Source organism: Paramormyrops kingsleyae, chromosome 24, assembly GCF_048594095.1.
Source record: "Paramormyrops kingsleyae isolate MSU_618 chromosome 24, PKINGS_0.4, whole genome shotgun sequence".
In the NCBI taxonomy this organism is placed as follows: Eukaryota; Metazoa; Chordata; class Actinopteri; order Osteoglossiformes; family Mormyridae; genus Paramormyrops; species Paramormyrops kingsleyae.
This window is the reverse complement of record NC_132820.1, coordinates 8663059-8690936: the sequence shown is the minus strand read 5'-3', so window position 1 is coordinate 8690936 and position 27878 is coordinate 8663059. Positions and strand designations below refer to the sequence as shown.

At 51.3% G+C, this 27878-nt stretch overlaps 1 protein-coding gene across 12 annotated transcripts; it reads left to right on the top strand.

Moving 5' to 3' along the window:
* The first annotated feature begins 506 nt into the window (after window positions 1-506).
* On the top strand, window positions 507-27638 carry mark2a (MAP/microtubule affinity-regulating kinase 2a). 12 transcript variants are annotated; one of them, XM_072706885.1, is made up of 21 exons: window positions 507-653; window positions 973-1592; window positions 12664-12834; window positions 14177-14230; window positions 14630-14678; window positions 14967-15032; window positions 16743-16813; window positions 17013-17069; window positions 17186-17422; window positions 17724-17843; window positions 18086-18188; window positions 18340-18452; window positions 18645-18780; window positions 18989-19131; window positions 19220-19308; window positions 20335-20460; window positions 22293-22331; window positions 22441-22689; window positions 23578-23604; window positions 24992-25030; window positions 26090-27638. In XM_072706885.1, the coding sequence occupies exons 2-21, from the start codon at window positions 1542-1544 to the stop codon at window positions 26514-26516; spliced, it is 2367 nt and encodes a 788-aa protein (XP_072562986.1). In that variant the 5' UTR covers window positions 507-653; window positions 973-1541; the 3' UTR covers window positions 26517-27638. The 12 variants fall into 12 exon arrangements, with proteins under 12 accessions (XP_072562986.1, XP_072562988.1, XP_023650884.2 ...); XM_072706887.1 differs by lacking the exons at window positions 507-653; window positions 973-1592 and adding an exon at window positions 3721-3924; XM_023795116.2 differs by lacking the exons at window positions 507-653; window positions 973-1592 and adding an exon at window positions 3721-3966 and having other exon boundaries at window positions 24995-25030.
* The last annotated feature ends 240 nt before the right edge of the window (window positions 27639-27878 follow it).

Below are 27878 nucleotides of genomic sequence, written 5' to 3'. Positions count from 1 at the left end.
AAGCACACCTTTTCATCACTGTACATCACTTCAGCGCAATACCCCTATTTGTTTTTACATAGCTGTCTTGCATGGTTCAATATCGTACAATGACATGATGTCATGCTTATTTTCGAAATTGTAGGCCCATATGCACATATATGTGTTACTTATAGCTAGATATGTTGCTCATACAGCATGATATATTCTTTAAGTAGCACGCTACTTCTGAATGAAAGGTCCATGATATTGATTTTTATGCCAGATATGTGCAAGTTTTCTTTGAAACGCATCGCAATAACTTAGTAACTTAATACACTGGGGTATTGATGTGATTGTAAAAATTATATATGTCACTTTAATTATAGTCTGAAAATGTATTATTGTGTGGGAATATATATCTATTTTTTCCTGTATAATCTAACATCGTCTGGTATGCCATAATCGATGTTGGTCGACTGGAACCGATTGCTGTCGAAGGCGAATTCCGACGGACAGCCCCGTTACCCTCCTCCCCTCCGGCACCGTCCGCACAGCGGCCATGTTCCCTGGCGCCTGTTCCGGTACTTAGGCTCAGCGGCAGATGCAGCGTCGGCTTTCGGGCGCCGCACCGACCGAGTGCCGTCCGCCTCCGTAGATCCGCCGACCACCCCCCCGCGAGAAGCGCTCGGAAGGTACGTAGCACCTGTGCGTACAACCGGGAAGATCATGGCTGGTTTTATAAGACGTTGATTTTTTTTTTTCTCTTTTCTCCTTCCTCTTCGACTTGCAACACCCCGGCCATTTCTTTATTACTGCAATATAATCGACAGCCTTTTTTCCTGACTTGGGGCGACTTTCAGATTATTTCTCCGCCGGCTGCGGTAATGCCGAGGTGTACACGCTGCCTCCACACCCGGATTTTTTCCCTTGCCCGCATTTTTCTTCCTTTCGCGACCTCATTCTTACTGATCCAATAGTTTTTTCCCCCCTGTTTTCTTTCTCCCGTCGAAGGTCGCCCGAGCTCCGCGAGCCGACTGCCACCCGGACCGAAGTCTGGATCCGCGGGCCCAGTTGGCACGCGCCAGCCGAGCGTGAGAGCGCCGCCCCCGGAGCCGCCGCCGCCGCGCCCGGCTGCCCCCGCATAGCCGGCGGACCTCCGCTCCCCTCCTCCCTTCATCCGCAGCCGGGACGGATTTGGGGGGGGAAAGAGAAAAAAAAAAAACACCACCCCGATGTAACAGATGACGTTCGTCGGAAGGCCCCCCACCGCTTCCACCGGTGTTTTATCCTTCGCGATTTAGCTCTCCGACGGCCTCCCTGTCCGTCTATCGTGTTTTTTATATATGACTTTATCCGCCGGTGGTTGAAGAGCGAAGCCGCCAAGGGACTTGCCGCCGGCCAGCTGCTCTCTAGCCGGGTGCCGATGGAGGAGCCAACTTGTTGATCGCGGCGTGTGTGTGTTTTTTTTTTACACCCCCTTCCTGCTGACAGCTGGAGATCGATGTGCTTCGGACCCTGAGCGGCTTCCTCGATCCCCCTCCCTACTTTTTTTGATTTTTATTTTTGTTTTTATATAAGACATGTCAACGCCGACGCCATTGCTGCCGGCCGCCGAGAAATCGACCGCCCAGGTAAGTAGAGCCGCGCGCACCCATTGGGGGGGCTTTCGGTACCTAGCGGGGGACGGCTAGCCGGCCGCTTGAAACTGCCAGCACTGTGTAAAAATGTGATATTTAAAACATGTTTAATACGTCCAGACATGTCTGTCTCACACCGCAATTGAACTTTTCGGAGTTACCGACGCGGAGTTACCGAGGAGAGCTGCCGCACCGAGCCGGCCAGCGCTGGGATGAGCTCGGCTTCTTTCGGTTTCACTGCTTACCGGAAACTCCCACGGGGTCTCTGATATTAACTGGTTAAACTGGGATGTTTTTTTATTTTTTATGTAATTTCACATTTAATTCCTGTCATGGTTGCGTTTCCCGTCGCCTGCTCGTGCTTAATGTTATAAAGAGGTAGTCCAGATAAACCGTCGTTTGCGTCGACTAAGGCTCATTTTAGCCCGGTTGTGGTGTAGTTAACTAGCTGGGTGATTAACTAGCTGGCCGAGCTTCCCTTTTTCATTGCCTGCCGTATGTCACCCCCTCCCCCGGACTCTCCGGGCCGCTTGACGCGTCCCGACTTGCAGGTCGGCTCCCCCGGGTAACGCGGGTCGATGAACCGGCTCGCCGGGCGTTTTTGCTGTCGCCGTAATCGCCTCCCCAGGTTAACTAGTTAAAGGGATCACTAGCTCGCCGCCTACGAGTAATCAGAGACGCGGCCGACACCCACGGGGGTCGTTTTTCACACGCGGGCGGTGCGACTTGATGTAAAGATGGCTTTTGCTGGTATTAAGAAATGTCTGGTGTTTAAATCAGGGGGATCCGTTCGAGGCATCCCCTTTTGGTAGCGCTATACCGTGTCGCCTAGGTGACCGTGTAACCAAGAAGCCCCTTTAACTCATCATACACCCCCCACCCCCTATGCATAAGTGCTTCCTAGAGTTTGACCAGGAAGTGTAGTACATCTGCTCTTAAGGGGTCACTGTTGATGGAGTCCACTGGAGGTGGACTGGGATAAGCCGGACTGGAGGTGACTGGGATAAGCCGGACTGGAGGTGACTGGGATAAGCCGTTCATTCCATAATATATTTGCTTGGTGGCATCCCAACACCCGCCCCCCCCCCCCCCCCCCCCCATTGCTGTATTTGAGACTCCCGTCTCAGCTGGGGTAAACCAAATGGTTACTGGTTTTATTTTGGTTGTGACTTAATGCTGTCGTTCTCCCTATTTGTGGAGTTTGAGGTACAAACACCCTTAGGGAAGTAATTTTGGTAAGTTTGAGGCACATTTCAGTAACAGTAACGCATTCTGCTATACTGTCTATTCAATAGACAGCTTTGCTTTTTAATATGGGGGTGCTGTATGGGACTCAGTGGGAAGGTCACCGGTTCGAAACCCAGGGTCGGCAGAGTAATTTCACTACTGGGCCCCTGAGTGAGTCCTTCCCTCCCCCCCCCCCACCCCCCAATTGCTGCAGGGGTTGAATGCTTTCACAAAAAAGTACATCGCTTTGGATCAAAGCATCTACCAAATTAATGTCAAATGAAATTGCACCCGTAGCTCCTGGGTTAGGCTCCGGACCCCCCGCGACCCTGCTTAGGACAGGCGGGTATAGAAAATGGATGGATGGAAATAATATTATCCCTTTTTAATGTCTGTAATCCCATGCGTATCTGGAAATTTGAGGCGAATGCATTCACTTGAAGTTCATAATCGCTCCCTGTTGCTTTTGCCTGCTTTTTGCCGGTGGGCACCAGTGTAAGCGATCAGGATGAAGGTCTCTTTGGCGTGCGTGTTCTCTCATGGTTTACAGCTTTGTCTGTACATCACGTTTCATGACATGCGTGTCCTGGCTTGCGTCAGGGGCCCGTGACAAAAGGGATGCCTCGGCCCCTGAGGGCCGGCCTTCCCAGCCCAGCCTCCGTAATCTGTGAGGCATCCGGCCCCGGCTCTGCCCTGTAGATCTAGCCGTGGCTCCGGCTTTCTTAAGAGGCGGCCGGGAAGGTTCGATTGGCCTGCGGGAACCGGAGCCGCAGTCGTCATTGTTTTGCCCTCAACTTGTGACAAGATGCTTGAGGTAAAAAAGCTGTCAACGATCTGCTCCGTGCGGGAACCCGAAGCGGTTGGTTTGGCGCTGACGTTGTGGGCGTGAGCCTTTTCCTTGGGTGTCTGTGTGCCTCACTCTAGGTGGAAGTGCTCTCCCTTTTCTCGGTTCCTCTCTCCTCTCTCGCGAGCCGCCGTGGATCAGCTCGTCGCCTTGGCCCGTCTCGCTTCGGCGCTCCCTCGACGCGCGCTCCGGGCCTGGACTTATCGGGGGGAATCTCCAATGTCTACGTCGGCGCCCCGGATGCCACGACGGCAGGTGGGGGAAACGCCATCCAGGGAAATGGGATTCCCGTACAGAGTACGTTCGGCTGCTACGTCTGTTTTCGACGGCACGCTTGAGTAAATCGTGATGCTTTGTGGCGTGGTCGTGTGTAGGATCGGGAGTTAATTTTGGGGGGGGGAAAATGCCGCTAAAGCATCTGCGATAATATAATAATAATCTTACAGATTTAAACTGGATTGTTTCAGGAAGTAGCTCATTATGGTTTTGAGATGAAATGGAAATGGTGGGTTGGGCTCCCCTGCATGGCGTCCAGCTGATGTTTCGATAAATTAAAGAGTTTAGGGTCGTTCGTGGCTTTCGGACACTCTGGGAAGAGAGGAACGTTCAACGCCCGTTCCGCTGTCTGAAAACCGGCACGTCCAGTCTCACTGGGCGTGGGAATCTCTCCGGAGGGGAGTGCCTGTCCGTCATTGTGCTGCGATTGATGTATGTGCATGTGCGTGTATGGGGGAGGGTGGCCGCCTGCCTGTTTCGTTTCCAGGTTACTTTGTCTTTGTTGTTGCGTGAATTACTCGATGTTGGTATTGGTCACCGTTAGTGTGTGTGTCTGCCTATCAGACGACAAATCAGTCCGTTTGTCACCTTGTCCACATTTTCTATATATAATATTTTTAGTACAGGGGAATAAACAAATGTGAGAAAGCAACAAAGTCATGTTCAATTTGCGGTGATGGTTCCCTCTAGGCTCTCTGACAGACTTTTTACTGTAGACCCCGTTTGAAAATGTTTTGTTTTGTATAATTATCCTCCCCCCCCCCCCCACAAAAAGCAGCTAGAAAACTCAAATGACAAGATTGTTGTCAGTAAAGAGCTTTCTGAAGCTGCTGGACCTTGATCATTTCCCCGTGTGTTCAAACGAGGAGTTCACGTCCTCGGCTCGGCGTTTGAACTCGTTGCTGTCGCCGCTTTTGTTTTGATCGTTTGTGAGAGATAACATGCACATCTTGTGATGGAAGAAGCCCTCTGAATGAGAGGGGAAGTTCTGTGGAGGTTGACATGTCTGCTTGTACAGCCTCTGCCTAACAAATAAACAAACAGAACGCTTCTTTTCAAACTTCACATTTTTATCCCGTGGGTGTGAATGTTTTTGAAATGGTCTTGCGTATTAGGTCATCTGTGGGATTTACTAGTGATTTATTTTTCAAAAATAGCTGATTAAGCAACCGGTTCAGTATCCAGCTGTGAGACTCGACAGGCCTGCCCCTGGTACTAGAATTGGCAACCTACTGGTTGCAAGCCTACGTTCTTAACTGCCACCTTACCCAGTGCCCCCTTGGGGGGGGGGGGGGGGGAGGGGTGGAGCGGATCGAGAATAGAAGTGAGGGCTGGGGTAGTTTAGATGTTGTCTGGATCCTGGCTGTCTCAGTGTGTGGCCTATGAATAGCCCCTTGCGATATTTATACCCCAGTACTCAAGCCGCAAGCCTAACCGCACCCCTTTTATCACCCTGTCCCCCACCTGCCGCCCTTCTGTCCCTGCCCGCTATGTTTATGGCTTCTGGTGCTTTGGGTCCTGTCACAGCCCGGATTGCATGTTACACTTGCACAGAGCCTTATAGCGGAAATCGGGATCTTGGGGTTTAAGAAGTTGGGTCATAATGTGAGCTTCAGGGAGACAGCAGCCTGGCATCATTCTGCACTCTCTGGTGAGTGGGGAATGGAACACATCTGGCAGCTGGAGGTTCAGATTACTCGCCGTAATAAATGTAAAACGCGTTCCTTATACTGTTTGCATGTAGCCGAACGAAGCCGAATGTCCCTGCTGTTGGATTTCACTGTAGGCTGGTGATGTGTAAGCTCTTGATTTAATGTGAAATGTTGCACATTGAGTGAATGAGGCAGGAGTTAGGGGGTGTGAGAAGTCTGGTTAATAATTGTTGATGCCTGACCTGCAGTTGACAGGGGAAATGAAACTGCCTGTTTGAGAAGGGGTATGTTGGAATGTGTTTTCACATGTCCCATCTTTAAAAAAAAAAAAAAAGAGAGAGAAATCATACATAGTGTCTGAGCACAGGGTTAGCTGTCCATGCAGCATCCTTGGAGCTTTTTTTTGGGGGGGGGGGTTGTTAAAGGGCTTCATCAAGGGCCTAACAGATGTGGTTACTTTGGTGAGCATAGGATTCAAACCAGCGACCTCCTGATGACAGGCACGGAGGTCAAACCCACTGAGCCGCAAACCACTCTCCACCCCGATCTGGTGACCTTTAACTGGCACGGAGATGACGATGTCAGGCCGTCTGGATACCGAGTAGCCATTAAGAGTTGCGGAGGGCATCCAGACTTGTAGTGTCACTAAGCGCAGTCCCCAAAAAACTTGGAAACAGTTTGTCCCTGAGACGGGATCAACGCCCCGCTGGACCATCTTTGGCACAAACTGGAACGCAGAATTAGGCCAGGCTGGTTTTCCTCAGCAGCGGAGTTTGCTGGAGCTTTAAAGGTGATATGGGCCATGAAACCTGCGGCTTCCTACCCTCAAGATGGTGAGCCGGAGCTGTTGCCAGGGCTGGCGATGGCCCAGCAGATGCTGCTGGTTCATAACCGCGTTTGTCGTCTGACTTGCGGGTGGGTCCGTTCCATGCGGACCCTGTCGCTGTTTGTTCGGCTGTGGTTACCTGTAGTGTGTAGCTAGATCCAGGCCACCGAATCCTCTGCCGGAGCAAGATGTTAATGGCTGAAACTCAGCTGAACCTCTCGCTGCTTCGAACGCCGATGTTGCATTGTGCGTTCTTCTCGTCCCAGTGTGTCGTTGACGTTGCAAACCAGTGTGAGTGCGTTTGTTGCTTCATTCAGTGTAGCCGCTGCGCTGCTGCGTGTGGCTGGTGGACACTTTTCGAGACGGCTAGGAGCCCAAAGAACCTTCCCAGGAACCTGCAAAGCATTTGCAGTGGCCTGATCCATGTGGAGACCTTTACTGCTTCACAGCTTACGTCAGAGTTGGGGGATGCGTTACTGGAGCATTTCTGCTGAAGGTCCCAGACCTAAGATATCACAGCAGGACCTGTCCAGCTTCCTTTGGGTTTCAAGTCTGCATCCTTAATGGTAAAATTATCCGCTAAATAGGTTTAACTTGGCCCCAGGTGTTCATTGCTACCTGTGTCGAGTCCGGGCGGCCCAAGGGGATTCAGAGCACGGGGGATGCGCGTCGACAGCTGAGATGGGCTGGAGATGGGTCAGGCCCTCTTGTCTGCAGTCACTGAGCGGCCACGTGCATGTTTAAGGCTATCCTTTGACATTGTTTTTGTTTTTTTTTTTCCGTGTACCCTGGTTCTGTGATCCCTATGGCTGTTTGCTTGGCTCCATCATCTGCACCTGGCTTGTATTCTGAGAGCGACATCGTCCATGCCAGCGTTGCATAAGAGACGCGCATGCTTTCCGGGCCATGCGGACGATGATCGACTTCGCAGTCTGAGAGATCGAGGCTCTTTGGGTCTCGCACTCCCTCCGCCGTATAACCAAATTGGTCCCCATGGGCTCAACGCTGCACCCTTTCTCCCTCCATCTCTGCCCCAATTCCTCCTCCCTCCCTACATCCAACTGTCCAGTCTGTTTCCCGGTTCCTGGTTCCTGCTGGTCACCTCTGCATTCTGAATGCAGCTTCCCTGCATCATCTTTGCGTTCTACATTCTCGCTGTGTCTCCATTGCCTGCCATCTACTGCCTCTCCAGTTGCGATTTCGAGTGTCACGTGTCAGGGAAGGTGGCATTCTCTCCCTGGCTCTCGCTTGATTCCCCTCCCCCTTTCTGGCCTGTCTGTTCACAGCTTTTCTCTCAGGTGTCAGTTCTTCCTCTCCCTCCAGTCGATCGTCTTATCTCTCCATGTGGTGATCCTCAGAGCTGAACCCAGATTGCTACGTGTTAACTGTGACTCCCTGTATTACTAGCGCTGCCCATTTCTGTGAAAATGTCTAACGAAAGACCAGCGGGTAGCTTGAAGTCATTAATGTGCATTAGTCTATGTTCCTGAATGGGTGAATGTCGGATACCAAAAAAACTGGCCTTCGTTCTCTGGCAGGGACCTGCAATTGGAATCTGTAGTTTTATTTTAGATACTCGAGTGTATTATTATATTATGATGTCTGTATTTCTCTTCTCTCCGGAGTATTATTAAAATGTCCCATTTTTAGAAAAATATCCAGTTTACCTATGGAGATGAATCAGGATGGATAATGATTTGTGGTGTGTTTCAAAATCAGTGTGATTAGTTGAACTGGTGATTTATTTTTTTTATATATATTTTTTTGCTTGAAATTCACTGCTGCCTCCCATTTAACTGCTCTGGGAGTGTCTGGTCACAGCCGTGTGTCCCCCCCCCCCCCCCCCGGCAAGCAGAGGTCTGAAGCCAAAGTGATGATAAAGCACCAGTTTAAATCAGTACACTTTGTTTCTCTTCCCAGTACACAGGGACTCCCAGACAGTCCACAGTTTTGATTCCTCCCAGCTTCCTAAACACCTACACCAGGTATTTGGAGATCTTGATTGGCTGCGAGCTGAGAGGGAGTGAAAACATGGACTGTCTGGTGGTCCCCAAGGCCTGGGTTGAGAAACCCTGGTTTACTCTGACGCTAAAGTATGCTAGCAAAGAGCTACTGGGGACTCGGGTGTTTCCCCATTTTATTCGGCACTGTTAACCTGGGCGGCTGACATCAGGGAAACCCAAAGGCATCATGGTCCGTAGGTCATGTGATGAAGCTCTTCTATCGTCAAAAAAAATAAAATAAAAAATCACAGGTAGGAATCCTGCAGATTTGCCATGAAGAACATTTACGGAGGTTCTGAAGCCCAGATGTACTCTGCGTCACAAAAAGTTCACCCTCGGCATTCTGGGAGAGAGCTTTCCACACTCCCGTGGGGCTGCTGAGCTGGGAGGTGAGGTGAGAAGGCCTCGCTCTGGAACCCGTGCTTGTGTGTCATACCCATCCCTTGGTGCGTAATGCAGTAATCTCACGGCGAAATGGCAGCAAGCCGTCCTCACCTGGAGAGGCAGTGAGGAGAAGAGGTCCCTGCAGATATGCACCCGGTCCGATTACAAGCCCAGTATCTCCCTCTAACTTTCATCAGATGCCAGCCAGATGTTTTTGCGATTCGGCCGGACTGTCTGAATTTTTTTTTTGTGTGTGTGTGTGTGTGGCCCTACCTTGCCTTGGGAATAATTTGGCTGCAGTGTGTTGCAGTAATTTAACGTATACATTTTATTTATTTAGCGAACACCTATAGCCAAAGCGATGTGCTTTTTTTTTTTTCTTTTCTCGAACGATTGGAAACAGTTTTCGTCCCTGAGACAATTCTTGGAAGACTGGCGGCTAAGGGCCTTGCTCAAGGGGCCCAATGACAAGATCATCCTATTGCTCCTGGGATTCAGTCCAACAACCTTCCGGTTAGAGGCACTGTGTCCAAACTCAATAAGCCACGCACGCCACACATTTATTGACCTGCTAGCAACTTAGCTTTTATTTGGGCTGCCGGTGGTATTTATGGGATTTAAAAAAAAAACAAAAAAAACAAGTATGATTTATGGCTAAATGCTGATTCAGCTGGCTTCAGTTAAGATCCCCGTGTTCTGAATGGCGGTGGTAATGTCAGAAGGAATAGGAGTGAAATGCTGGTGTTGTGCGTGAAGGTTCTCCATCCCCATGGTTCTGCGTTTGTCCATTTTAATGCCGGTGTGTCTGTCCGAGCACGTACCAAGGCAGTTGTTTACGTGCCCCCGGTGGTCCGACTTGCACGCTAGCGCCACAGCGAATGATACACACAAGAATTCTGCGTGTGAGTCTGCAAGAAAGGCACGAATGCAGAGATAGGAGGGAATGTGTCTTTCTGTTAATCTTCTGCTAACAAAACAAGAAAAACAGCACATGCGCCTCCGCGGAGTTGGAGCTGCAGCGCTGCTCAGGTTACGCCGCAAGGTTTCGGAGGCGGCTCAGGTTTCTGCCTGAACCGGGCCGCTTCTGAACCCGTCTCTGGAGAACTCTGTGTTCTTCTCTGTAGGTGCGAGGTTTGAGAAAATGCTGGATTTTGGTCACATGGGCCCACGCTGCAGGTCTCTGAAAGTCTCTTCGCAAAGAGACTGAGATGTTTGGGGATGATCAGCGCCCCCCCCCCCCAGCCGCCCCCACACCATTGGGACATTAAGGGTTTCTGTCCCCTGGCCTATGTGTGCAGAGGCTTTGTCCCTCCCCCGCCCTGGCATGTCCGTGCTTGTCGCCGTGGCTCGATCCCGCGCTCTGCCACTCCCCTGGACGAAGCCAGACTCGTTCTGCCAGCTCCTCACGCTCCCATGTGCCGTCACCATAGCTCAGTTACGAAACTTCCTTGCATTACCCAAACTTCCCTGTGAGCTTCTCTCACTGCCCTGGGGGGGGGGTGAAGGTAGGTGAGAAAAAATGGCAAAGGTATGACAAGCCAGTTCATGGAAGCCTGAACCCGTCAGCAAAACATTTTGCAGTATTTCTAACCCACGTGCCCCTCTATGATGGTGCCATTTGCCTCCATCTTCTTTGCATGTGATATCAGAATGTCGCCACACCTTACAGGAAGCCTCACAGTAGCTCCTTGGGGGAGCTTTTGGTCCCCGGGGGAGCATCGGCGAGCATCTGATTCGTGTCGTGCAGAAGAACGAGTGCGTGGGTGCGGAGGAGGAAGGAAGTGGCCTCGGCGAAGATGGGGCGCACGTGTGTCTCGTCACCGCTTGGCTCCCAGGCCCCGCGTGCGAGAGAGGGCACACGGCAGCTGCAGGGGGTGACTCCCCGTGAGCGGCGCCTCCCAGCCGAGCCCCCTTTCTTATAGCGGGTGTTTCCCGATAACCGCTGATCTGTGTCTCCTCCAGAGCGCAGATCGAGGGCACCGTTTGGCCGTGCGCCACGCTAACAGTTACTGGGCAGTTACTCCTTTGGGTTTTTTTTTTCTTTTTTTTTTTTTCCCCGTAGTCATGGTGATAGCTGGTTAGTGGCTTGAAGAGCAAATTGCATGGTTTAAAAAAAAGAAACTGCTTCATCTGGCAGTAAAAATCGCAATGGCAGGGCCCTTTTCTTTGTGCCTTCCGCCTTTCTTAGCCAGCGCCGCCTTTATTAATTGCGAACGTTCGCGTGCCCCCAGGAAAACGAGAGATCAGCATTAGGGGCCTGTAGAGGTAGGTTAATATTTAAAAATTGGAAGCGGCACGTCACTATGCTTCTGCATGCTGGTCTCGCTTGTTTTGAGCAGCGTCGAGGTTTTCTCTCGTCGCCCGGACACGTCCAGTTCCAGGGGGGACCTTGAACGGAGTAACGATTCGGGCACCTCTCATGTGAAGGCGTCCCACGTTTTTAAACATGGCTTCTCTCAGGGCCGTCTTTGGCCACATGAACGTCCGCCCCGTTCGGCTCGTCTTGCCAGTCTGGATGAGCATCTCTCGGCTTTCTTTTTTGACGTCGGGTGCTCGATTTTCCCCGGAAAAGCCCTAGGCGGCATCCGTGCCTGCTGTTTACGCCCAAGACGGTGTCAAAACTTAGGAGGAGATGACACGTGACCTGATTATTAGCTGGTAAAAGGTCACGCTGCCTTCCGATCTCACCTTGTTAGTTTTTGGCACAGGAACATCTGGAAAGACTGCTTTTTTATGTATTTAAAATGCTCCAAAAATGCTTGGGGGTGGGGTGGATTAAGTACGTAGGGCCGAGTTGCACGGATCAGTGGTTCCGGGTCGTCTGTTTATACTGTTGGTGCTGTTTGGCTGAGCTGTGTGCAGCTTGCAAGTTTTTTATTTATTTATTTTTTTTTGCAGGTTCTGGAGAAACGTATACGTTATTCCGGTGTGAACCCTTTATGGTTTCCATGGTCTCTGATGTGTCAGAGACCCACACATCTGCTTCAAACAAAATATCAATACGGGCAGGTTCCAGTCGAGCTGGTGTAACTTTAAGCTGCGGGGATCGCATGTCCATAAGGGAGTTTGGGTCTTGATGGGGCTCCGGATTTCGGCCGCGTGTCTCGCTGATGGTTTAAACGCTTTCACCCATCGTTTTTATTTCTGGCTGCGTGTTCACGCTTTCGGGACGTTCTGTTTCCTCCGCTCTGCTTTTAGTCCTCGCCCCGGCGAAGCGGGCGAGAGCACAGGCGTCCGAATCCCACTCACCGCCTTTCCAAGAAAGATCCGTCGCCGACGAGTGAGTCAGTCTCACTTCGCGGTGATAACAGACAGGCGGAATGAGATTTTCCTTTCCACCGTCAGCGATCTGTGAAAAGAAAGTGTGCAGCTCTCTGTCATTTGACTTTCTTCTTGTTTTCAAGAATTTTTTTTTTTTTTAATAATAAGCAGGTCTTCACTTTCTGTCCCATTTGATAAGTTTTAGTTGATTGAATCAATTAGTTCTGTCTGAGTAAAAGCCCAGCTTAAATGGGCTGTGTGGGTGATGTCATTCCACCCATCCCACATGCGATCTCCTAACCTTTGACCCCTGTGGAGGAATGCCGTGCTCAAGTCACTACTTCTAGATTGACCGCGATGGGTCCTTGTGGCATGTTTGTCTCTGTCTGAATTCTCACTTCCCCAGTGTGTCAAAACGCTTCAAATACTCATGCGGCTCTTTATCTTTAACCTAACCTGACCTGATCATATTCTGCACTGGGTTCTTCTTCCCTGCTTTTATTTAGTTCATTTCATGCTTAGCTTTCTCGAGTCTGTCTATGGGAGTCGCCACTGTTAGAAGGTTGACCTCTCTCCCATCACCTCTTTGCAGTCGCACGCAGAGTCCAAGGTGGGGGGGCGTCCCAGCATGCCACTCAGCCGGGGCACCATCGTCGCCGCTGACGAGCAGCCGCACATCGGCCAGTACCGACTGCTGAAGACTATCGGCAAGGGCAACTTCGCCAAGGTCAAGCTGGCGCGGCATGTGCTCACTGGGAAGGAGGTGAGGCCCAGCTATAGAGATTGGACACCAGGAAATTCCGAATTGCACTTTCCCCCTCATCAGCACTGTATATGCTGTGGTTTTCTGATTAAGTAACTGTTTTTACATTTATGTGTCGAGTGAAGCTTTCTTGCTCCTGGGATGCGAACCTATGACCTCATGGTTCCACGTGTGCTCATTTCTTAGTCATCTCAAGAGACAGTTCTGCCTGATCCGTGTTATTTCAAGTCCAGCTGTTTGTGTTTTTTTTTTTCCCCTTGAAATGTCCTCCTGTCATTTCCAATGTGGGCAGCATGACGGTCTGGTCATACCCCGTGCGATTAAACCGGCCTTGATATGTCCCTGTCGCCGGGCTGCCGTGTGGGAAATGGCGATGATATCGCACTCGTAGTTTGTGATGACATGGCTGTCTTCTAATTGGCTTGGAAGGGGTCGCGTTTTACGTCCCTAACGTAAGTTTAGACTCGTGTTTATGGTGTGAGGCCAGGCTCCTTGGGGGTGAAGTTACAGGGCCGTGTGAGGCTGGATCGTATTTTGCTAACGGATTATTACCGTCTCAGCAGATATGTAACTTTCTGCTGTTGGCACACGTCTCATCAGCACAGTTGCCGTTTAGCTGCTGTTTACCTATAGACTGGCAGTGACCCCTGCCCTCTGAGTCATTTTATCCAGCCGGTTTGTAACTGGATCCCACGAACCAATCAGAAATAGTCTTCTGAACCATGTGTGTCAGTCACTTTGGCATTTGATTGGGCTGCTGGTTGCTTTGTTCGCCTGGTTTGGAAAATATTGTTGCTAATATGTGGTGACAGGTATGTAAATGGTCTGAATTAGTAATTAAAGTATAAAGTGCTTCAGTACACCGTGACCACATTGTGATGAGTGTTTGTGGCTAGCTTACTGTGTGACACTGAAAACACATCTCAGTCTGATGTGATGTTCTGGGGGTGTGTAAAGGCTGGAGGGGGGGGGGGGGGGTTTAAAGATTCAGGTTGAAATAACAGGTAGATGATGTAAGAGTGGATGGCGGGGCAGGGGTTCGACTGTATGTGTGAATTGAGATTTGATGGTTCAGGTTCCTGTTACATCATCAACCAAGTAAGGTCACTCATCATACACTCATGTTTGGCTATTAATCACTGCTCTCCCTGGTTTATAACACTGGCCAGTGGTTTCTCTGTGGGTTGATGTCATGTTGGATCAATGTTCACTTCAGCAATCCATTTTTGGGTGTGCATGTCTGAATTTTAAATTTATTTATTTTTATTAACCCCCAAATCGGGTGCCTTTTGTACGATAAATGTCACCTGGTTTAAGAACCCCTGTGTCCCCTTGACTTTAGGTGGCTGTGAAAATCATAGACAAGACTCAGATGAACTCATCCAGTCTACAGAAGGTGAGTGACAAAATTGTTGACCCACCTGTCTTGTAAAGCAGGAAGACTTTATTGTGTTGGAAGAGTGAGAAGTGATTAACCCATAATTAGGCTCTTAGGCTTCCTGTGCTGTCAGATGGGTGTGGTCAGGAAGAATGACTTTCCATTGTCTTTTAATTCGGTGAAATTAATAAACGTCGCCCCCGCAAAACCATAAAAACAGCAGAAAACTATTAAAACTCGTTGTTGACGTCTGGCCCGCAGAGACAACCGGGTGCGGTGTTTGTGAAGTAGACACTCATAGTAAACACATGCTGCGCAATCACATGACTGCAGTACCGCTGCTCAAGACTGGGGGCGCTATTGAGTAATCCTGCCTCATTGAACCCTTTCCTCTCCCTCTGTCCATCCATCCCGCAGCTCTTCCGTGAAGTCAGGATCATGAAGCTGTTGAATCATCCCAACATCGGTGAGTCGGAAAGCGCCGTGTGGCCCGGCTTGTAATTCCCGCATTCCCACTGAGCGCCGGCTCTTCGTGAGGCAGACAGGAGGAACCTGAATGTTGGGTTACCAGGGAAATTATGGCTTTGCACTTCCAAGAACACCTGCATCGTGGGGCCGGTTTGTACGAGCTGCTTTGTGTAAACAATAGAGGGAAGTCAGTCAGTCGGGCAGGCAGCCGTATGTCTTTACGACATCGCCGTGCCATAAATATCGCCAGGCGGTGACTCTGTAAATCGTCCTTCCCTCTCTGCAGTGAAGTTGTTTGAAGTGATCGAGACTGAGAAGACGCTGTACCTCGTAATGGAGTACGCCAGCGGAGGTGAGAGCCTCGTCCGATTCAGAGTCCTCCCCCCGGCCGGATATTTACGGGGCTCTGAAGGAACCTTTCTGACTCTGTGACCTCCCCCATGTCCGGAGTACAAGCCTCCAGCTGCTGCCCCCCCCCACCCCCCCGCCTTCCTGCTGATGGTAACAGTTAGACCTACTCCAGCCATGTTTACTCTTGAGATGTTCTTCCCTTTTCTCTCACTGCCCCCCCCCCCCCCCCAGCTGTGCTGAGAGGCTAAATCCGCCCTATATATCCATGAATTTCCATCTTCGATGCTCTGCAGGTTTCTTTAGATACCAGCGCACACAGATTTTGGGTTTTGGGGGTCAGTATTCACTTATAGTTTGAATCGGCCCTGTGTCTCTGCTGGGTAGGGCGCTCCGGCACGTACGCGGCCGGTCCACGCCTGCTTAGTAACACATCCCCCTGATCCTCAGTGCTATAGGCTGATGTACAACCTCAAAGGTGTAAGGCTCGCTGCTGTAGGGGGTGCCATCCAGCACTGCGTCATTTGTGGGTCGAAGGATGGTATGCTGACTCTGACTGTGCGTGCAGAGGAAGTGGGAGTGAGGGGAATGCCCGAGGTGTTGGGATCTGACGTCCTGCGTGTGTGATGAACGGGTAGATGGCGAATGAATGGGCTCGTCACCTGAATTTGCCGCGCCCTGGGATGTCCGTACAGCTCATCCTCTTGTATAAAAATGAACAATGGGGGAACTGCAACTTTAATGTGACACGGCTGTGCTCACTGACACACATCAGGAGCCCTGAGGACGTTTTTGTTGAGCTCAGTCACATGGGAATGACAGAACTGGTAGCACCTTGGACTTGGCTACTGAAGTCATGCAGAGGTTCAGGGTTCGAGTAACATAGCAGCTAAATGTGACTTAGTCAACCGTTCAAGGGATTTTGGTCGCTGATTTTAAACGTGGGTATAACTGTAAATGGTTGTGGGGTCTGAGGGCACTGGTCACGACGTACAGCTAGAGGCATGCGAGAGCCTCACATCACCGCCACTTAAGCTGTCCTGACTCACTGAGCAACCTCACAGGATGCGCTCCTCCCAGCCCGTCCCAAGCGTTACGCAGGTCAGCTCGCCCGTGTGTGCTGCTTTTATTCTGGTGTTAGTGTGTGGGTTTGGGGGCGGAGCCTTGTAACCAGGGTGGGCGGGGCTTCAACCAGTGTGGGTGGGGCTGTGATAATAGGACTGCCTTATCGCTCTTGCGTAACGAAGGGAGCCAAACAGCTGAGATCGTTACAGGCAGAAATACGGGCTGTGATGGGGGTGTCTGGCAACCCCATCGTTGTGGGGGGGGGTGTCAGTCAAAACCAAATTTTACTCCCTGGCTATATGCCGGATTGCCGTGGTAAAATCCCGGCTCAGAAAGGAAACTGACGACTGCAGCCGAACATGGGCAGCCCTGGCAGATCCATGTGGGTCAGTTGAAATCCCGCTCCAAATCCCCTTCCTTGGCCGGGCCAGCGCTCCTTTTTTACTGGTCCCCCGGGGGTGACGTCACCTCCTCGCGGTTCAGGCGTGGGCGAAGGGGGCGTCGCCGGGCACCTGCACCCTGCGTTACACGGCCCTGACGAGGCCCCTGGCCGCACGCCGTCCCTCTTAGCTGTGCGTGTGTGTCACTCTTCTCCCCCCCCCCGTTCTCTTTTCTCATGGTATGCTCTCGCCCTTCCTCGACGCCGCAGGTGAGGTCTTCGATTACCTCGTCGCACATGGGAGGATGAAAGAGAAAGAGGCCAGAGCCAAGTTCCGACAGGTGAGACCTCCCCTGGGCCTGGGTGTCATGTGCTGTTTCAGCCAGCAGTTGGCGCAGCGGTTAAAGATGGGTAACGATGGCTGCTTATTCTACTTCCTGAAGATGTCCCCTCTCTTATGGGGGAAAATGTTGTAATCCTGAGCTGGACCAGTAAGAGAGGAGGGTGCTAATGACCCGGCTTGGTCTGTTTCCCCTGCAGATTGTGTCGGCCGTTCAGTACTGCCACCAGAAGTACATTGTGCACAGAGACCTGAAGGTGAAGGAGTGCTGGGATTGTGTGTGTGTGTGTGTGTGTGTGTGTGTGTGTGTGTGTGCGTGCACACGTGTGTGTAACGTGCCTCCTGCTTCCCGCCCACCCACCCCCCCCTGCAGGCAGAGAACCTGCTTCTGGACGCCGACATGAACATCAAGATCGCCGACTTCGGCTTCAGCAATGAGTTCACGCTGGGGAACAAGCTGGACACCTTCTGCGGAAGCCCCCCCTACGCCGCCCCCGAGCTCTTCCAAGGCAAGAAGTACGACGGACCCGAGGTGGACGTCTGGAGCCTGGGGGTCATTCTCTACACGCTGGTCAGCGGCTCGCTGCCCTTCGACGGGCAGAACCTTAAGGTACATATGGGAGCCCCCGTGCAGGAAGGACTCGGGGATACCGACCTGATTCCCCCCACCCTCGCTTCTGCGCCCAGTTCTCTTCTGGTTTCGACTCTCCTGTCCTCCTTTTTAATCCTCCTCTTCTCCGTCAGACCTGGCCTGGTTCCCCTGCTCACTGCTTCTCTCTTCCTGTTCCCTTGTCCGCTGCTCTTCTACTTTTGACCCTCCTGTCCTCCTTTTATTATTATTATTTTTTTTAATCCTCTGCTTCTTCTCCTCCCTCGCTCACCGGCCTGCCCCGCTCCCCGTCCCCCTCCAGGAGCTGCGTGAGCGAGTCCTGCGGGGAAAGTACCGGATTCCCTTCTACATGTCCACCGACTGTGAGAACCTCCTGAAGAAGTTTCTCATCTTGAACCCGAGCAAGCGCGGCAGCCTGGAGGTCAGTGTGGCCCAGGCGTGTCCTGATTGGTATTTGGGGTGGGGGGTGTAAGTTTCTCACCCACTGGGTGTTGGGATCCCTGCAAAGATCTTGTAGGACCTCTGTACACAACTCCGCTCCAATAAAATATATATGGGCACTTTTCACAGGAGTGGTTTCATTTGAAAACTGTCTGAGCAACCACAGAAGTCCAGGTCCTCAAAACGCCCCCCCTCAGCCTTTTCTCCTGTGCTTTGGTCTAGCAGCAGATCATGAAGGACCGCTGGATGAATGCAGGTCATGACGAGGAGGAGCTGAAGCCTTATGTAGAGCCGACGCCCGACTACAAGGACCCCAAGAGGACAGGTCAGCAACGGGGGTGTGTGTGGGCCACCCTGCGGTGTCTCACCATGCTTATCTGTCTGCCATCCCCCCCCCCCCCCGTCCTCTATCACTTGGCGCGTTCCGCTCCTCCCCAGAGTCCCGCGGGCCTTGACTTGCTTCTCCCACCTCCCAGATATCATGATGCAGATGGGCTTCTCCCTCGAGGAAATCCGGGATTCCCTGATCAGCCAGAAGTACGATGAGGTCATGGCGACATATCTGCTGCTGGACTACAAGAATTCAGAGGTTCGTAGCGTTCTTCTCCATACCACTGTTGTAGGTTTGTATCCTGTGACTGCGGGGGGGCCTGAGATGATGATAATACGGTCCAGGGAGCTCGATACGTGCAGGGGAGGAATGCGGTGACGCTTTCGAGGAGCATCACCCGTGACCCCGCGAGTCACGCCCGCGTGATGATGCCGCTTCCTGTGTCCTCAGCTGGGCGAGGGCGTGAGCCTGCCACTGAAGCCCCGCCCGGGGGCGGAGCTCACCAACAGCAACGTCCAATCGCCGCCGCTGAAGGTACAGCGCAGCGCCTCATCCAATCCGAAGCCCCGGCGGGCTGGCGAGCAAGGTAGGACACGGCGACCGTGCAGCAGATCTTGTCTGCCCTGTGGGTGATGCTATCTGTTTTTGAATCTCCATGAAATCTCCTCCCTCCTCGGCCCCCGTTCATACTTCTCCAAAACACATTACATCATGTTCTTTTCCTTGTCTATGTGTTGTTTTTTTTTTTCTTTCTTTCATATCTATCTTCTAATTCTTTCGCTCCTTCTCCTCAGGTTCTTCCTCCTACTCTAAGCGTTCCCAGGGCGGCGACAAGCACGCCGCCGAGGATTCTGGGAGGAAAAGTTCCAGCAGCTCAGCCAAAGTGCCGCCCAGCCCTCTCCCCTCAGGGAAGAAGAGCACCCCCACGCCCTCCACAGTAAGCCCGCCAGTCGCCCAGCCTCTCCAACATCTGCCACCGACACCCTGTGCTTTGAGTGACCCCCATCCCCCCCCCCCCACCACAGAATAGCATCCTGTCGACCGGTACAGCCCGAAGTCGGAACTCGCCCATCGCGGAGAGAGCCACCCTGGGCGTCCCGAATGGCAAGGAGAGGTACGCCCTACTGCTCCCACTATATACCCTGGGAAGGTTTTTCTCAGCTCAGATGGCAGGAGTCCCAGATTGGGCTCATTTTTATACACTGCAAATTCATCAGAAACGGGCGACCCACATCACAGGTCTGCAGGGGGCTCTGGGTGAGAAAACGACCTCCAGGTTATCAGGCTGACGTCCCAGAGAGTGTTGGTTACCGCGCAAGACGGGCACTGAGGGCCATCGCAGAACCCCGGTTATCAGTACCCTTGCGCAGGGAATTAATGCATGGCGATAGGTACTGGTGATAGCGAGGGAAAGAGCTCGGGACTGATTCGGAGCATCGCGTTAGCCCGGAGCTGGCGAAGAGGTACACTGCATGCACCACTCCAGCGCTGCGGAGCTGCCCCATCTTTGCTGGTCCCTCGTCTTCTCCATCCGCTCTAATCGAAGCCCTTGCACATCTTTAAGCTCCAAGTCCAAACTTTTTCATTCACAGCCCTGTACTGGCAGTCGGCTGAGCTCCGCCCCCACCAGCCTCTGATTGGTCAGCCCCAGTTCACCCCCCGCTTCGCCCCGCAGGCTTCTGTCCAATCCGCTTCTTCAGCATATCCCTGTCCTTCCTGCAGCCCCTCTCACTCCCCTGTGTTGTCCTTCCCATTTCTGGTTCCTTCCGCTCACGTGACCAGAGCGCATCCCTTCCGCCGGGCGTCCTTGCACGTCTCTGCGTCTGGCTGTGCTCCCTCACTGTCCACGTGGATCCTATTTCCCTAACGCTGTCCCTCTTCAGCCGCCTGCCCTCCAGTGTGCCTTTCTTCTGGCCGAGACGCTGACCTGCCCTCTCCTCATATTAACAGTGACATACATTGGTCGCAAACCTACTCTGCGGTGGTTCTATATGTGTGCTGGTGACCCCCACATGTCTGATCTATCTGTGTCATTCTCATTTTGTCGGATCTAACTTGTGACCCACCCCGACTCACACCCCACTCTGCCACGGGGTTGGGCTGGGTTCTCTCCTTCATCCCCCCCCCCCCCCCCCCCCAGCCTGACCACTATTGCCTCCCAAGCCTCCATGACCACCTCCTCCTCTTCCTCCCGTCTCCGACACCACAAGTCCTTGTCTTCCTCCTCCCACCCCAGCCCCCCCGAACTCCAGACATCGCGGTCCAGGCAAGTGGGACTGCATGACGGGTCGGGGGCAAACTGGGACGAGCCGCCCTGGGTCCGAGCTCCACGTGCACCGAGGCTCCTCAGCCTCAATCTTCTGTACATGCGAGGCTATGAAGCTTCCAGATTCAGTGGCAGTTAGCTAAATGTCTCATAAAAATGTTATTTCGGCAATAGCACAGAGAAACAGATCTTGGGTGAGGATAGCATGAGGTTCCTCGTATTGCTCCATTAAATTTCTTTTTTATTTTGAAGACTATACATGTAAGCCACAATATAAAGTCACACATATTTATGCCCATATATATTTAGACGTCCACATGACTCAGTTCTGATGTACTGCATGTGCTCAATCAGAGAATGTTCCGGTACTTTCCTGGAACGTCCAGAAAGGCGTGGGATGCACGTGTGCATGTGATGGTCTCAGTTAACATTTGATGTGATACCGTGGACATATTTACTTGGATGTGACATGGGGGGGGCCTGGTTTGTGTTTGAGGGGGGGGGGGGGGGGGCGTGCTCTGTTTTGACCTTTGACCTCTAATCTCTCAGTCCCTCCTACATCCGTCTTCTCGATGGCCGCTCGCTGTCAGCCTGGCCTGTCGTGCATTGCCACTCGACACTGTAATGGTTACAGGACGGGAACCTGAACGTCCTTGTTTACGTGTATGTCTGAGCTTTTAGGTTTTAGGGGAAGGAAATGTGGGTGGTTTTGCAGACTCACCAAGGTTCTGTCTGGAGCATTCTAGCCACCAGGTGGCGCAGTCTCGACTCTACTCATCAGGGAGCTACAATGTGAATGGGCCTCTCATCTTGCCTGATTTTGCTTGCAGTTTTACAGAAGTGAACGTGAAGATGCCCGAACCGAAACGGTCAGAGAAATTAAAATGAAAGCTCAGTGTCTCCATTAGAGGGCGCTGGCTTTGAGGACAATAGTATAATATGTAGCAGTAGATCTTCACTAATGGGCACTTGAGCCTCGTGCACATTTCACGTTTCAGCTTGTGCGTACGGTCCGTGCACAGTCATGCACACTGACTCCAGTACACACATCTACATTTGTCCGTGGATGCAGACGGTCATGGTCGATGCACGCATGTAGCAGTAATATTCTATATTCTACCTGACCAGGAAACGGAAGATGTATTGCAACAAAAAAACAATACAAGCAGTGTAGGGAAACTTTTTATTTTGAACAGTTTAAAAGTTAAGTTGAATGGTTACAATTAAACAAGTTTAAGAAATGTGTCAAAGTTAGCAATAATGAACAAATGTTGCAAATACTACGAAACGGTAAAGTGCATTGTATGTGAAATGTTCTTTTAGTGCAGGACATATCAACCAACTATTCAATTCTATTGCTTCTATTGCTTCTTTTCCCAGTGTTTGGGCTGTTGTCTGTCTATGAATTTGTGCACCGGAATATCTCCTGCAGTGATGAGTTATCTATATATGTGGGTACCTCAGCACATTCTCACCCCAAAGCATCCATGCTGCTACTCGTTTACCACCTACTGTAAACACCCAGTCAGTTTCCTTGACTGCAGAGTCGACACGCAAAAACTCTGCCGAACACCAAAATCTGGGCTACACACGCACAGTCCACGGGGACACTCCTGACAAGGAAGTTTTTACGTTACTCACCCTGTGCACAGACCGTGACGGCATGTGGAAAAGTGATTTGTGTGAATTGGCCTTTACTGTGCGGGAGGTCGTCCGTTTTTTGGAAAGCTTGCATGACCACTTCGTGCCTGAGCGCATGAGCAGCCTTGCGCTTCCTGTAGGAGGGGCTCTTGAGCAAATTCCACACGATTTTGACAGTTTTATCTCTCAAGGTTGTTCGGTGCTCTCTGTGCAATGTTCGGATCCTTAAGGTAATGTTGTAAGTCCGATTTATCGACTTTGCCGTGTCGATCTGTACACGTTAAAGGCTGTGAGGAAATTAAGACTGCATCTTTGTCCCTCCCAAAAATGACTCCATAGCGGCCCCCAGAGGATGCCGGCGGCATCACCCTCCGCACAGAACATCAGCAGCACCACGGTGACCAACTTCTCCAGAGGGGTGGCTATCCGAAGCACTTTCCACGCCGGCCAGCGGCCTACGCGGGACACTCAGAACCCGGACTACAATGGCCCCCCTGCTTCCCCCTCCCTGTCCCACGGGAACAGCCAGCCCCGACGTCCAGGGGCCTCGGGCATCTTCAGCAAGTTCACCTCCAAATTTGTGCGCAGGTGAGACCCCAACCCACGTTCTCTGGACCTTCTATGCTGCTTCAGATGGACCATTATAATGTCCCGCCCGCTCTGTGGGACCAGCCCCGTTATACTGCCAGGAAACTCCTTTCTTTGCACGGAAATCAGTTCAGTTTAACTTTATTGGTATAGCGCATTTTCACAGCATTACATTATCTCAAAGCGCTTTCGATTATCCCAGGGAGTAGTGATCTTCACCTTTACGTTTTTTTAATTAGCAGATGCTTTTTGTGCAAAGCAACGTAGTACACGTGAGGCAAATGCCACATTGCAAACACGCATGCTATCGAGGAATCCACTACGGATAAGTGCAGATAGATTGGGCTTCCAGTGAAAGCCGAGGTATGAGCGTAAGCAATTTTGGAGCAGGACCTACCCAACATCTTCCAAAGAAAGCAACAAATCTAAGAACTTCAAGCAGCAAGAAGTGCAACATTAAGAATGTTCAGGGAATTTGGCGTGGTGTCAGGTTAGTGAAGGTATTTCTGGAACAGATGGGTCTCGAGGCTCTTCTTGAAGGTGGAGAAGGGAGTCTGATGACCGGTTGTGTTTCAGCAGCTGTTTCCATCGTCGGAGCACATGGATCTTCATGTAGGATCAGATGATGCTCTTGATATTTTGATTTACCTGCCAGTTCACTAATGGCACCGTGAACAAGAAAGGTGTGGTCCAGTTACCACTGGGCCCCTGGACTGGGCCCTGTTCTCGGTGCCACCTCGTCCTGCACCCTGCCGTCATAGAATCTCACGCTTCTTGGGTTACAGACTCTGCACGGGAGCCCGTCTGGGGTGACCGATATGGGCTCGCAGCTGCGTCGGTGTGCATTTTCCTGTACATGTCTGTTTACATCCGCTGTTTTTCTTATAGAAATCTGTCCTTCAGGCTACCGAGAAGGTAGGCAGTAAAGAAGAGCGCCCCCCTGTGGTGGTGTGTGTCATTACTGGGTTCTTGCTCCTTTCCTGCCTTTCCTTCCCTTTTAAGTTTCACCGACACTAACACCGACCGTCTGCCGACGCCTGACTCGTGGGAGCCTCTCTGTCATTCTGGTTCATCAGCCTCTCCCATTTTCCTGTAAGATTGGTTTCAGTCATGGGGTGTGGCCTTCAGATGGGTGTGGCCTATGAGGTGTTTCATTCATTAAGAAGGTGTGGCCTTTTACAGGGGCTGTACTTTAGCAGTGTCTATCTGCAGTGACGTGATTAGCAAGCATGCTGTGGAATGCACTCTTAGCCAACTGTGTGTCCTTGACTAGCTGCTTCCTGTGAAAAGTAGATACAGACAGTGTGTATATATACATATATTTTTTACTTTTTGCAGTATTGTTACTGACCAGCAGATGGCAGCAAACAAATCCCCTTTTCCAGAATGTATATGTGGTGTTGGATGCTTACGTCACTTTATACTAGCACTTGTTTTCCCTCTCCCTCAAAGATTATGAAGCCAGAGGTAGTTATTAATAACCAAACTTGTGAAGTTACCACATCCACTATTGTATAGTTTGTATATTACAGATAAATGTGAAGCAGCAGCTCAGGCAAGCTCAGTTCAAAGTTGCACTGTTGTCCTGGATGGAGAGGGCATGCTGCGGGTGGAGTGGGGGAATGGTGGTGGTTTTGGGGTGCTCCCTCCCGCCCTCGGACCGCCTGGCTTTCCTTTCTTACCCCCTACGTGTCAACATCGAGGATTCCGGGCGTTGTCCATCACAGACGTCACTCGTAGTAGATACATAATTTAAACAGGGCTGTAGGGTGTTTTCCCTGGGAGTGAGCTGGTCACCACTGGTCCATTATGAAACCATCTCCAGGTTAAAATTGGCTTAAGGCTGAACCTGCTGTGACCAGCCCAGTAGTCCTGTAAAGATACAGGTTACACATAGAAGATTTCTCTGGAACTATTTCTCAACTCAGTCCTTGGGGGTTTCCAGACAGTCGACGTTCTTCCATCCTCCCAGGTCCCGGCACACCTGACCCAAACAGTCAAGCAATCAGGAGGCTGAGAGGGGTACAATGTCCAATAAAATATGGACTGTTGGGGGTCCTTGAGAACTGGGTAGAGAAACGTAGCTCTAGAAATGTGCAGTATTCTGGTCATCCAGATATCATGCAGGGCTGCACCGATCACGTGTTCCGCCCCAGGAGAGTGTGGCTGGGGCTGGACCTCGAGTACATAACAGACTAACCAGAGGTGCGGGCCTCTTTGGGTCTGGGGTGTCCTTGGTGAGGTGATTAATCTGCTCACACCGGCCGTGCTCCAGCTAAACCTGTGTTGGTTTTCCTTTGAGGAGTTCACACGAGGGAGAAGGTCGGCACGAGTCCACCAGGTGAGAGAACAAAAACATACCGATTGGTCGATCAGGGACCGATTTCAAATCACATGACATCCTTTTGGGAAGCCCTGATTGGTTGAAGAATAACTGGGTTTTAACTAATGAACATACAAGCAAATCGTAGATCATCCTGTAATGAACAGTGTGCCTTTAACGTTGTGGTTCCTCAGCTGATTTTCTAGATGATGTGAGAATGAGGTTTTTTTTTTTTTGAGAGAGAGATAAGGACGGCCTGCAGGTGCATGCAAACACGCACACGTTCAGGCTCGTGTTGCATTTCATTCTCTTCATGGGGACTTAACTCACTGCATTGCTTTGGTGAAATGCATTGTGGGAAATTCTAAAGTTAATTAATTGAAATAATTTGATGCCTTCCCTGTGTCATTTAAAAAAAAAAATAAAAAAATTTAAATGGGGGGATCTGAAAATGTAAAGGGGAGGGGGCAACACTGGGGACATCTATGCAGTGTTTCCCCCAGAACACTGGCTAAAAATGAATGCTGTCGACCGACTCAAGTCCATGTCAGGAACTCCCCACACCTGGGAGTTACGCCGTTAGGCTGGTGCAGGTGCGCCGCACTCGCGTAGCCCCCCCCCCCGCTGCCAGACGCCTTCCATGGCGGCACTGCGGGGGCAGCAAAGTAGGTCAGGTCACTCTGTAGCTGCATTGTAAGTTTTCTGGGTCCCAGGTGTGTTTGGAAGGAGTCTGCTTCTGTTCCCATGCATCAGTCGCACCTCCTTTGCTTGCGTGACGGTCTGTTTAGCTCGTCCTTCCATCTTAGTCCGTCATTTGGTGCCATCATCTTCCACTTCTTTTCTCGCTTCCAGGGTTGTATACAGGGGTGGGGGCCACAGGTGCACTGGGCCCATCTGAAAGCGGATTGGCCTGTGCCGCTGTCACTCTCCAACTCAAAACATCATTGGCTAATATGGCACCTCTTATGCCCCCTCGCCTTAGAAAAATCCTTGGACCACTTCTGCTGTCTTTTTTTTTTTTTCTTCCATCTCTTCCTCTCTCATATTTTACGTTATGCATTTTTCCCCCACCTGTAGGCCCATGCTCAGCACAGCTGAAAAGAGCGAAAAAGGGGCGGGCGGCATGCACGGCCCCCCTGGCGACGAGAACAAGGACTCGCTGGCGCCCCCAGTGGGCGGCCCGGTGCACAACCCGGGTCCCAAGCCGCGCTCGCTACGCTTCACATGGAGCATGAAGACCACGTCGTCCATGGAGCCCGGCGAGATGATGAAGGAGATCCGTAAGGTGCTGGACTCCAACAGCTGCGAGTACGAGCTGCGCGAGCGCTACATGCTGCTGTGCATGTCGGGCGAGCCGGCCAGCGACGACTACGTCCAATGGGAGATGGAGGTGTGCAAGCTGCCCCGCCTCTCGCTCAACGGCGTGCGCTTCAAGCGCATCTCCGGCACCTCCTTCGCCTTCAAGAAGATCGCCTCGAAGATCACCAACGAGCTCAAGCTGTGAGGGTTGGGGTGGGGGGGGGCAGCCAGGGAGGATGGAAGGGGAGCTGGAGGGAAAGACAAGGAACAGACCGACCATGTGCTGGAAGTGCAGAGAGCTGCCTACAGGGGGCGGTGTTTTGTGGGGGTTCCCACCGCGCCCCCTCCCCCCCGGTCTCCCCCATTGCTCCAGGTATCCTTCATCCTCCCTAACATATGGCATTTCTTTTATTTCTTTGTTTTTTGGTCCCTGTTCTCCCTCGTTTCGTGACCCAGAGCTGCGCCACGGCACCATGTTACTTGAGTAACCCCCCCCCCTCCCTTTTCACTTGGACCGCCATCGATGTACGGTGGCCCAGCTGTGACACTCCGAATGTGAAATGCGTTAAGAGGCACCTGCTGGGGCTCAACTGTGACTTTATTGGTGACCTTGAAGTCACCAGTGACAGTCTGAATAGCCCAGTGATGCAGAGAGTGGAATTATGCCACCACCACCACCCCCCCCCCCACCAGTGCCATTCTACAAAGCGGTTTGTCCCCCCTGCATCCCCTCACTGCATCTTACTGGAATAGTCAAGAGTGCAGATTTTCGGTATTAGTAATTTTTTTTTCCTCATATTTTTTTTTTTACCGCAGGGGTCATTTATCTTGTTAAGGGCCAATTTAGTAATTATCGGTGGATTGTATTGTAATTAAGTTGCTGGATAGTCTCACACTGCTGCACTGGAGTGAGTCAAGAGTTTTGTTGCCTTTTTTTTCTCAAGAAAATTATTAATATTATAAGAATAAAGTTGAATGATTTTTTTTTTTTTGATTTTTTTTTTTGTGTTGCTCAACTTCAACTTTGTATAGAGAAAATAAGCGACTCCCAGCCGAATCTTGAATCCAGGATGCAGACTCCTAAATCAGGACTGTAAGTATTTGGGTATCTCTGTAACCGTACATCGCTGCAGAATAAACAACGTCGCTCATGTCTTTTAAATGTTGTTTTAAATAATGCGAGCGCGCGAGGCTGTAAGCACTCTCGCCCCCCCCCCCCCCCCCCCCGGAAAGCGCCTTCGCATCAGTCATCCATATCCACCTTGTGGGTTTTCTACAGCTGCTTGTATATAGGGTAATCAAATAAAGGATATGGTTTGGACAGGGACCACACTGTGTTGCTCTTTAGTGCTTTGGCTCTATGCGTGGCTTGAGAGGGGCTGCTCAACTGGTTATACTCCTTTATCTACTGATGCAACTTGCTGACTAATATCTATCTGGTTTGTCAAGTTGTTAATTTTGAATCCAGTGGGAACTGAGGTGTGTGGGGGGGGGGTGCAGTGTGTGGCTTAACAGGTTGCCGGTTTGAATCCCCGGGTCCGCAGAGTGGATTCAAGTTGGACGCTAG

Coding starts and splice junctions, on each gene's coding strand:
- mark2a (XM_072706883.1), top strand. CDS start 3,889: ATGTCTACGTCGGCGCCCCGGATGCCACGACGGCAGGTGGGGGAAACG. Junction 14,231..14,629: donor ACTCATCCAGTCTACAGAAG/GTGAGTGACAAA, acceptor TCCATCCCGCAG/CTCTTCCGTGAAGTCAGGAT. Junction 23,605..24,991: donor TCCTTCAGGCTACCGAGAAG/GTAGGCAGTAAA, acceptor TTTTCCTTTGAG/GAGTTCACACGAGGGAGAAG.